Source organism: Rhamphochromis longiceps, linkage group LG9 (assembly GCF_057381845.1).
Source record: "Rhamphochromis longiceps isolate RC_006_pf linkage group LG9, R_longiceps_female_GT1.1, whole genome shotgun sequence".
NCBI lineage: Eukaryota > Metazoa > Chordata > Actinopteri > Cichliformes > Cichlidae > Rhamphochromis > Rhamphochromis longiceps.
In genome coordinates, this window is record NC_140565.1 from 13,877,502 (window position 1) to 13,889,460 (window position 11,959).

The 11,959-nt window shown below is 38.8% G+C and overlaps 1 protein-coding gene and 1 pseudogene across 1 annotated transcript; both read left to right on the plus strand.

Annotated features, from left to right (window-relative positions):
• LOC146661994 (zinc finger BED domain-containing protein 4-like) lies at positions 1–2,319 on the plus strand (annotated as a pseudogene).
• Positions 2,320–6,949: 4,630 nt separating this feature from the next.
• On the plus strand, positions 6,950–11,603 carry LOC146661995 (myelin-associated glycoprotein-like). The gene is made up of 7 exons (XM_085418401.1): positions 6,950–7,022; positions 7,253–7,636; positions 9,354–9,659; positions 9,729–9,989; positions 10,147–10,234; positions 10,395–10,434; positions 11,343–11,603. Exons 1-7 carry the CDS (start codon positions 6,950–6,952, stop codon positions 11,601–11,603), a joined length of 1,413 nt encoding a protein of 470 aa, XP_085274527.1.
• The last annotated feature ends 356 nt before the right edge of the window (positions 11,604–11,959 follow it).

An 11,959-nucleotide genomic window follows, 5' to 3' on the forward strand; every position in this document is an offset into this window, starting at 1 on the left:
ATGGTGGGGAATGTAATCCATGTTGCATTACAGGGACCAAGGAGAAGCTTCTTCAGTTCAGTTCTGAAGAAGCTTCTCGGATGAGAGGTGAAACGTCTTCAAGCAACTTAAAGAAGTCCAGACGCTTTTCTTTGCAAGCTCCTTTGACAACAAAATAACTTAAAGCAAAGATTGGGAAACGTAAAGTCCGAAGTCTTTATATTAAGGGCCATTAGTCAAACAATACTGTTTGCTCTGGGTCTAAACAGAGCGCGTTGTGTGTGACGTCTTCTTTTGCGCATGCGGGCCGCTTTGAGCGTTCATACTAGAGCGCGTTTGCTGTCGCATTTTATTTGTAGTGTGAACAAGCAGACAAAAAAATTGGATTTGATCAAAAAATCGGAACTGTGCATTAAGACCTGCAGTGTGAATGTAGCCTTATACCTTGCTTGGTATTGCGTGGAGAAAAGCAACCTCATCCAGAATTTGGCACAGGTTAACAAGGTCGCTATCACCTGTGATGGATGGACCAGTATTGCTCAGGACCATTTCCTCACAGTGACTGTTCACTACATCTACGAAGGCAAAATGAAGCAGAATGTGCTCAGCACTGAAGCAGTTTATGAGTCACAAACAGGTCCAGTTGTCGCTAAAGAAATATCAAGCGTTGTGGAGCAATTTCACTTGGGAGGGAAAATAATTGCTGCCACTGTAGACAATGCCTGTAACATGGATGTTGCTTTGAAAAAATTGGACTTTTTAAAAGTGTGATGCTTTGCTCATACCCTCAACCTGGCCACACAAAAGGTGTATGACATGTATGTATGTGTATGCAGTTTCCAGCTGGTGTGCCAAAATCCGTTCAGTTGTGGTGTGGCTCAAACGTTCATTCTTGAGCAAAACTGTGCTCAGAGAAAAGCAGCGAATCCTGAGTAAGTAGCGCATGCAGTTACATATCAAGAAGTATTGTTATTCATATTACCTTTTTTATAGTAATTTAAAATATGTTTGTGTCTATCTGTGCTTTAGATTTGCCAGAGCATAATGTAATTCTTGATGTTAAGACGCGCTGGAATTCTCTCTTCCTAATGCTGGAGAGATTTATGGAGCAGTTTGATGCAATCCAGGCAGCTGCTCTGGATCAACGGTTGAGGAAGCCTATAGAGAAGGACAAGTAAGTGAATGACATGAGCATCACTTGCAAGAGCTAAATTACGTCAGTTACCTTTAACATTGTGAATATTTTTCAACAGGGTAGAAAGGTTCACGCACACTGATTTAATCAAGGCAGAGGAGTTTATTAAGTGCATGCAAGTCCTGTACACGTCAACCATGTGTGTCTCAAGTGACAAGTCACCCACGTGCAGCCAAATCATCCCCATCCTGGCCAAGCTGGAGGCACATTTCAGACGATGTGATGAAGACAGTGTTTTCACCTCTTCAATAAAAGAAAAAGTCTGGGGTAGTCTGCAGAAAAGATATCAGGTATTTGCAGACAATGTCAATGCGCATGAAAAATAGGGTTACCTTTTTTCAGTATCAGCTCCTATGTTATATCTTGTTTTACTTAAAGGATGAAAACCTTCAGAAATTTCTGAAGGAGGCCACGATGATGGACCTACGTTTTAAAGGCAGGCTAGATGGTGAGGCAGCTACTGACATCTGGGACAGGTTGGAGAAGGCAGCAGTTGCAAATGCCACAGCAGCAATTGCGCAGGTATTTTCATTGTGTGTGTGTACAATCTTGTCCTTTTGCATCATGATGTAGTTTCTATGTTGAAGGAATGCTCTTTTACTATCTGTGTGTCCATAGCCTCCCACTGAGGACCCCAAAGCACACAGCGAGGTGGATGATGCTGACATGGACAAGCCAGAAAAATATGTAATTTCAGATTTTTTCTAACACAATCACTACATTCTAAAAGTGATCTTTATTTATTTTGCAAACCTCACACATCTTTTTTTGTTGTTTTTCAGCTAAGTAAGGTCCAGAAGTCACCCTTAGAAAAGCTGTTTGAGGATGAAGACAGAGAGCTTCAACAGGCTGCTTCTCAAGCGGGTAGAGTCCCCTCAATCACAGAGCAGGTACAGAAGGAGCTTTAAATATACAAAAGACTGCCAGGAATTACCTCTGGACAAGACCCTGTGGCCTGGTGGTGGAGTAAGAGGGATACACTCCCCAATTGATCTGCCATATCAGAAAAATACTTGTGTGTCCCAGCCTCATCAACGCCTTCTGAAAGAGTTTTCTCTTGTGCTGGGCATGCCATCAGCCAAGAGCGATGCCGTATAGCTCCAGAAAAGGCTAATATGATTATCTTCTTGCCAAAAAACTGCTAAACATCACAGGTTTCATGACAAAGTTTGTGTTTTCAATTGTTTAAGCACTGGCTCCAACCAAAGACGTTATGTTTTATTGACAGAAAGGGCTAACTTTGTTATAATTTTGCTTAAAAAAAAAACTGGGAAAAATAAAAACACAAGAGGTTTTTGGACGAAGTTTGTGTTCTTTATTCTTTAAGCACCGGTTCGAGCACCGGTTCGAGCACCGTTTAAGCACCGGCACCGTTTCAAAAGTACCGTTTTGGCACCGGTATCAGATAAAACCTAAACGATACCCATCCCTAGTGACACAGACAGAAAATGACACATGGAACTACAAATACAACTATACTACACAGACACAACCGAAGAATAAATCCTTAACATGAATAAACAGACACATAGAATTCTAATAATAATCAAAGAACAAGAGTAACAAACCGATCATTCAAAAATAAACCAAAACATTAGAACTCAAAATACTGGGTCGCACCGACCCAGAACCGTGACAATATGAAACAGGAAAATACCGCCGTGTAATCCATTTATGTCAACAAAGTAACTAAATAAATACCACCTTTTTAAACTGTAACTGTAACGGAATACAGTTACTCCTATTTAGTATTTTAAATACGTAACGGCGGTACACGTATTCTGTTACTCCCCAACACTGATAACTAATACAGTTCCTGGTGAATTTGTCATGAATGATTGTGTTCATATAAAAGCACAAAAACTGTCTTTAAACAAATGAGGAACAGTTTAGCGTGGTTACTTGTGTCAATTTATTTATTTTGTTATTTAATCTTTTGATTCCATATGTGAGGAGTTTTGTGACAGACAATCTGTGAACTGGCTACGAAGCCACTCTTTTATTAGGACCAGAACTCTGACCAATAAAATAAAAAAGACATTTTGTCAAGTTATTTGTGTTGGATGCTAGCTACCTGCTAAGTTTAGATAATGTATTTGTTATGACCTGGGTGGCCGGTGTGTTTGAGGAGCGGACCCAAAAGCAGAAAAGAAGAGGGAGAGTAATGAAGTTTAATAAAAAGCGAGCCTTTTATTCTGGCTGTTAAAAAATGTAGAAACAAAAAGGCAATGGCGACAAATAAACTATACCACTGAACTAGTGAAGCTAAAGCCAGACATGGAATGTGCAGCTACTAGTGCTTTGTGTACTAAAGCTGGTAGGTCTAAATGTCACCCCAGAAAATTCTTTCTCTTACAAGGAGGAGGGGAGCAAGTGAATCAGAGCTCAGGGCACAGAGACTAAATAGGTCTTAAACAGACCATTTATTCCAGAGAAGGAAGAAAAAAGAGAATTAACAAACACAATTTTAAAAGATACTTGTGCAATAAAAACATTCTCTGTATGCTAAAGTCTCTGTTGACAGGAATAAATATACTTTACACACCAATACATAGTGAGATCAAGACAACACAAACCATAAAACAAATACAAATTTCCACTCTGTGACACATAAACCTGAGAAAAACTGAGACACACACGATTTTCCAGAAGCCTTAAAATAAATATGGTCAGTACAACAAATGCTCCCCTTTAGATTCACCCCTGCCTGCTCCAAGTATGATTGTGATGTGGGGTGGTTGATGTCAGCAAGCTACCAATTTAAACATCGTATCAGATAAGTGTAAACGATACTGGCTCTGTATTTACTTGGTATTGGATCAAAACCAAAAATTTGTAGTGTGGCACAGCACTGCTGTGAATGAAAGAAAGTGTGAATGTTGAATGTTTTTGTTGAAATTTCCAGGCAAGTATATATATGTTAAATGACAAGATAACAAGATACACATATTTTCAGTTGTGTTTCTATGGGTGTGATCCTTTCTCTAAAGAAAACAAACCCTGCTCCTGCTGCAGGTATTACTATGTTAATGTTAGTTAGAAAAACTGCTTTAAATCCTGTTTGGACATTAGACTTTAATGTTGCTTAGACTTTAATAAAGATGTAACTGGTTAGTATATGATGTATCTGATGACTGATATGGTATGAAATTTACACTTCAGTAGTTTGCTTCTCTTCAGAGAGCTCTGAGTTTGATTCGTGTGTTCATATATGTGCATAAAAGGCTGACTAAATCACTAGAGATCATATTTAGATGACATCATGTGTGGAAGAAAGGAAATTGCAAAGGTTTGTCACAGAGATTTGTGTGCCTGTACTCACACAGGTGGCAGAAACTTTGACTGATAACAAACTTCCCCAATGTGTTTAAATGTTTCTGCTTTTATTTAATCAGTCATTTATTGGTTGATAAATAGATTTACATGTCAGCCAAAAGCTGCCATATAAATGGGTTTCTCTGCTGTGTCTGGAGTGGTTCTTTCAGTGCCAACAATAAATCATATATTGTGAGAAGCTTCACCACAATAACGACAGTTTGTTGTGCAGTGACATCAGGTGAGCTTAATAGTTTCAATTGATTATTTTACATCTGCTGTCAGGAGATGTTAAAACACATCACAGATTTGCATGTTCATGTGTTAGTAAACTGAAGTATGATGCATGTGTCCACATCTATATTTTTATCCCGGAAGTGGAAATCAGAGGGGTGCTACAACTGGACAAAAACTAAACACAAAAACTAACAAACAAACAAACAAAAAAAAAACCTGGGGCACTATGACCCTGTCACAGTTCGCTTGAGGACTCACACGCAGGACTCAGAAGCTTAGAGGCACAATGTAGAGATTTATTACAGTTCCACCAGGTGTATATACAAGTAGTCCAGGGGTGGTGCTATATACAAAGTGGTGACAGGGAAAAAGGCTCCGGGGGAATCCAGGTAGGGAAAAAGACACTTGCTCCTCTTCAGACAATCTCCACTCGCAATCAGTCTCTCTCCAAACACTCGCAAAAACAGGAATCCAATCAGGGAACACAAGGTCGATCCAGGGGATCTATGTACAGAACAAACACACGTTAGAAGGATTGCGCAGAGAAACGAAAGTGAACTTGCTCTGAGCTAGGCTGCACTGATGCGAGTCACACGCAACGATCCAGCGAAGAGTAGAAGCCACTCCCTGGCTTAAATTCTGCCTGCACTGATGAGGCCCAGGTGTTTCCTCTTCAGAGGGGCGTGGGCCGAGGGTGTGAACCCGCAGTGAGTTCTGCCCTGGCAAGAAAGAGATAGAGAAGGCGAGAGGGAGAGAGAGAGAGAGACAAAACCACTAATCAGCGGCCTGCTGATCCTCCGGGCCGTGACAGACCCAGGAGGAGAGCAAGACATGTAAAGACGAGTGAAGGCTACAAAGAACTCTGAGGTGAAGAAACTGAGGTGAAGAAAATACGAGAACTGTAGTGACGTAGCATTACATTAACAAGGAATACGCACATGAAACCTATAAATGTGTCTCTTTTACAGTTTAGTGAAATTACACAAACAACATCCTGCCACTTTTTAAGTTCATTTTTTGTCTTAACTTCACCTGTAATAACTGTTTTCAGGTGATTTCTTGTGGTTATAACAAGAAGCAGAAGTTGAAGGAGGAACTCCTTTTTCCACAAAAACAGAAATAGTTCTGCAAAATGTAATCTCCACATACTTCAGCTTTTTAAATTTGAGTCTTTATGTTCCTGCCAACATGTTTTGTATCTTCTTATGGGATTTGTTATTCATATGGGAGCAATCTTGAAATAAATGTCCAGCTACCATTGGGTGAAACTCTGTAGGCTATGGATGTATACAAAAAGTGTGACATGTTGTTAAAAGTGATCAGAGTGTTCAGTAAGACAAGAAAAGCACTGTGTAAATCCAGCCAGCAAACTGAGAAGAAACATATCAAAAAGGGGGTTTGGGGGCTCAAATGATTAAATTGGAACCTGAGCTATTATTTCAATGAGTGTGGGAAACACACATGAAAAATTTCCCAACACTGCTTTGAATGTGCAGACTATAGTAGTTTGAAATAAGCAGTGCTTGTCTGGGGTAACACAGGTCGTGATACTGTGTGATAACACGTTTGGCTCCAAAAACAATTATTATAAAAATAAATTTATGTTACAGTTTTGCGACAGAATGATTGTGAGCCAACAGCATGTCTCAGGAGTGAGATATAAGATTTTAAAAGTCTTTATTTAAGGGAAAAATGCAAGGTCAAAAAGTCAAAGCATCCAATAGTCACAAATAATGAAGATCAGATTGTAGGACAGAAAAACTTGATCGGACAAAACAAAGTAAAAAGACAACTGAAATGAGCGACTCTGAGTACAAGGGACATGTTGAAGGAATGAGGAACAGGTTAGTGTGTGAGTGAAGGGTCAGCACAGGTGAATGTGGAGGCAGGCAGGTGGGAGTGGCAGTGTCTGAAGTGTCAGCAGAGTGCATGATGGGAACATAAAAAGCAGATTGACTGAATAAAGAAAGACAGAAAACTAAAATTTGCTTTGACATGACAACATCTAAACAGAGAAGTGTTTCACTAGCTCTGTTTCTGCTGAAATGACACATTGACTTTTACTTTGTCGTCTCTCGTCTGTAGCAGTCTGATCATTAGGTAAGACATTTGTTTTAAAATTTAAGCAATTGTGCATTTTACAAAAAACCCAAACACCTTATAAAAGATAATTTCTGGTTTGATATTTTATTTGTGTAATTATGTATTTTCTTTATACAGGTGATGAGTTTTGTGACAGTCCAGTCTGTGAACATCATGACAGGCATCATGTTACTGAGTCTCCTCTTTATTCCAAGTGAGCCGTCTCATTACAGTCATTTACAGTCTGACAGATCAGTGCAGATAGAGAAACTTTACAAAGTCACACATTTTATATTTGTAAGTTAAGTGAAACATTTTGTACCGAAGGTGTAGAAAGAACAGGAGAAAAAAGCAAATCCATGACACTTAAAGTCAGTTTTGTAAATATGAATTTTCTCTTCATTTAGATTTTCAACTTTTATTTTTTACTCTCTGGATTCCCAGACTCTTTGGCTGCTTGTCCTCCAAACATACACCTGTTCATCACGGCACCAACAGAGATGGAAGCTCTGAGTGGATCTTGTTTACAAATCCCATGTAACTTTAGTGATGCTGGACCAGTAAAGTTTGACAGCACAAGACCTGTGTTTGGAGTGTGGATTAAAAATAATTCTGATATTTTTGCACATCCAGAAAATGTGATTTTCAACAGCAGTGGGACAGTTAACATCTATCCAATGAATATTACAGGAAACCTGAAGGAGAAAAGCTGCACCACTCTGTTTTCCAATTTAATCACAAATTATGCAAACACATACTACTTCAGAATTATGAACTGGCCGTTCAAGGCAACAGCTTCTTGTGATCCTCTTAAAATAACAATTAAAGGTAAGAGAGTTTCATTTCATTCTTATTAAGAATATAAAGTCCAATCATTAGCAGTTTAAACATCAAAAAGCATTATGGTCAAATAAAGAGGCTGATATCACTCTGTTTATTTGACCACAACTGTAAAGTGAACTGGAATGCAGAATATTATAATAATATTATAATAATATTATAATAATATTATATTTTGTATTCTTTATTGTGAACAGTAAAATTGGAATTCAGTCAAAAATACGTTTAAAAAGTATTTAACAGTGCTCTGCGGTAAACATAGGTTTTAAAAATCTGTACTGCACACTGTCAACAGATATATTTACCACATATTACTCAAACCTCCTTGAGGTCAATACCAGCTTGTTCAGAAGACCTTAATCAGCTTGTGCAAAGCCCTTAAAAATGAACACAACTTCAGCAAAACTGCAAGAAAACTGAAAATTAAAAATCAAAGAGAAGAAATCATTCAAATGAATAAGTAGTGACTCCTTCACAAGTTACTGATGCATCAACACAAACTAACTTCCTGACACAAATCTATCTTTACATCTCTTTCCCAACATTCCCTGCACTTAGAGGGGACGCAAAAGGAGAAATCCTTTCTGTTAGTGATTAAAAACTTAAACAGGTTTTGCATATTTGTCACTTCTGCATGTTTGAAATGAAATAAAGTTCACGATTAAACAAATATAACCTAAGTAGATTTAAACATTCACTTTTTAATGGTCATTTTATGTATTTGGGGACATCCAGGGTTTAGGCAGACCTATCTGACCCTGTATGAAAGATGGCACTTTCTTTAAAAACACATCGCAACCACATTTTCCCAAAATTTTCCAAGCAAGACCAAAGCATTACATTTTTAGGGGGATGTAAGGTACTGAGTTTGTTTGTTCTTTTTTTTTTCTTGCTGGTGCGTTTTGGACCTTTGTCCTGCTGCATAACCCAAGTGAGCTTCAGGACACAAACAATTGGCTGGAGATTTTTCTTCAGAATTTTCTGGTAGAGATCAGAGTTCATGGTTCCATCAATTAGGGAAAATCATCCTGAAGCTGCCTCAGACTGTCACACAACCACCACCATGTTTGATTATTGGTATAATGTTCTCTTGATGAAATGCTTTGTTAGTTTTATGCCCGTTGTAACAGGAAATTTCAAGTTTCATCTTGTTACTCGAAAGAGTATTTTTGGCAGATGTAAGTTGTGCCTTTGTGTTCTGTTAGCTCTATTTATTTTCTCCTTAAACTTTCCCATGGAGACCATTTATTGCCCAGTTGCGTATTCTTATTTTTGAATCATGAACTCTGACCCTAACTGAGAAAAGGGAGGCCTGCAGTTCTTTGGATGATGTTCTGGGGTCTTTTGTGAACTCCTGGATGAATCATAAATACACTCTTGAGTAATTTTGGAAGGTTGGCAAGAAACTTCACCACTGTTCCAGATTTTCTCCATTTTGTGGATAATGGTTCTCACTGTGGTTCATGCGGCATCACAAAGCCTTAGAAATGCTTTTGTGATCCTTTCAGCCTATAATATGTCAATGACTTTGTTTCTCAGCTGGGTCTTTAAATCATGGAATAATGTGCTGCTGTTTGAGGAGTAGTCTGGGAGTAGTCAGTAATTGTCACATCTTGTATTGTTTTTATTCAATGTTGTCACGTTTTTCTATCCTTTTCTTGACTGTATTATCAGTGTACAAACTGTGTTTAATGTGAAACCACAGATTCTCCTTGGAGGCCCAATATTACAATCCCAGGTGATCTGAAGGAGAAGGAGTCTGTCACTATAACCTGCTCAGCTCTCACTCCCTGTCCACACTCCCCTCCTCAACTCACCTGGAATCTCCAACAAGACTCTCCTAACGAAATAGAGGAAAACACAGATGGAAGCTTTACAACTAAAATCCAGCAGAACATCACTCTGTCAGACACATATGATGGAAAGAAGATCAGCTGCTCTGCCAGATATCCTGTGAACCAAGGAAACGACACCAAGACAGCAAAGACAGAAGAGACTCTCAGTGTTTCATGTAAGACAATCAGAGTTTGTTGTTGAACTGAATCCCATCGGACAACATGATTTATGTTTTTCTCTCCAGATGCTCCTAAAGACACCTCAGCATCCATCAGTCCATCAGGTTTGGTGTCAGCAGGCAGCTGGGTGAAGCTGACCTGCTCCAGCAGAGCCAAACCTCCAGTCAGCAACTTCACCTGGTTCAAGAAGAGCAGAGATGGAGCTGTGAAAGTATCTGAAGGAGAGATTTACAGCTTCAATGTAACAGATGGAGGAGTTTATTACTGTGTGGCAACTAATGATCTGGGTAATCAGACATCAGCAGAGATTCATGTGACTGTTGGAGGTAAAGGCTAAAGTCATAAATGTGTTAGATATTCTCCAAAATGTTCCTTTTTTTCTTTTTCTTTCATCTAACTTCAGGTTGTGAACAAGAACAGCCTCGATCAATGAGTCAACATTAAATCATGCTTTATTTGTTTTTTACTTGCTGTTTTCTGTAGGTCATGTTTCATCCCAGTGTCCACGTATAGGAGGAATCATTGGAATCATTGTACTCTTAATCTTACTCTGTTTGATTGTCTTTGTTTGGTAAGTATCGTCTATCTAAGCAAAACACATGAGTCAGTTAGTTAATTTTATTTTTACCTTATAATAAAGACTGTTTTTTCCATCACACTTGACTTTGCTCAAACATATATTTAAACTAAAACAGAATATAGTTAATACAACTGTCTCTGACGTCTTCCAGGTGGTTGAAGTCAAAGCATCAAACTCAACAACAGACTCAGGTAAGAAAACTGAAATACAACACGACCTGTAGTGTTACCTGACTCTTCAGAAAAGTATTTATTGTAATACTTCTATCAGAGCAGTCTAACTATTTAACACTTTTGTTGTCTTCACATTCTATACATAGCTGTTGCTCTCAGGGTCAGAATTGTCCCATTATCACCAAAGATCTAAAATAAAGCCATTTAATTTTAAATGCCAACACCATTTTGCATGAAAAAAACCTGTATGGGAATACCAGAGTTTTCCTTTTTCCCAGTGCAGAATGACTGCATTCATCCAGTTGCAACCACTCATTATTATCTTAAGAAAGCTGCCATATTATGTGTTTCTCTACAGCAACACATAACAAACATTTATGTCTGAATGGAACCAGCTGCCTGTTGGGTGTTACTTCAGTGCTAGGGTTGTAGAGTTATGGCAGCCACTTCACTCAATTGTCCCAGACCTCTCTTACGGCGGGGCATTAGTATATCTGGAATGTGTTTACAATGCTTCACTTGTCACACGCCTTATTCCTAAATGGATTGATCCATATCTGCCATCTCCAGAATGGCATGTTGTTTTCTGATAGCTAGTGAGATTACCAGATGAAATGTTTGGACAATTTTCTCAAAAGGGGAAACTGCATATATTTTGGGTCGTAGAGCCATCTCTGTGACATTTAGTGGTGCCATGCTCCCCTAGTTGTCATATGATGGTGTGGATTATGTTATCTTGCCATTTTTTGTTATACCCTTTGAATTTGAAAAACCAACATCTAAGGGGTTTTCTGTTGTTAAACACATTTTAATGCCGTTTTTGAAACAAGGAAAAAAGGAAGGTTAATGTAAAATGTCTAAAAACATGAATAAGAATAGACCCAACTCACAGAATCATAGAACCTTCTGTTGTTTTATTTCAACAGATTCAAATAACTGAACGTCAGGTTGATGAAGAGCCAGCAAGTAAAACAGAAGGAGAGGAAGAAAACATCCATTATGGAGAGATCAATTTCTCTACGCTGGGATACGAAGTGCCCTCTGACTCAGTGCGGGACAGAGGTGAGCAGCAGGATACGGTGTACGCACAGGTGAAAGTCAACAAGCCAGAAAACAGCTCAACACAGAGTGCTCTTGGCCAAGAGGAACTTTTTCCTGAAGAAAAATTGAGAACTATAGTGGAATAACAAGAAGAAACTCGTCCAAATGACTGCAAGGAAACTCTGTTACTCTGATTTCTGGGTAACATCCGTCCCTACTTTACCTTCCACCATTTAATCCTCCCCTCCACCTTCCATCTTCTTGAGTTCCAAAGTCCTCCTACAGACTACCCAATGATGCTGCCTACCTACATTCTCCTCCGACACCACCTCACTGTCTCCTGTCTCTTTTCAGATTGCAACTTCTGTCCACATGTGTACAACTTCCTCCACTTTTATTCATCATCTTATATTCCTCCTCCTTCCTGAAGTAGATGTCAACCACAGCTATTTCAGTCCTGTTCATAAAATCCACTATTTGTCCTTCTCTTCTTAAGACCATA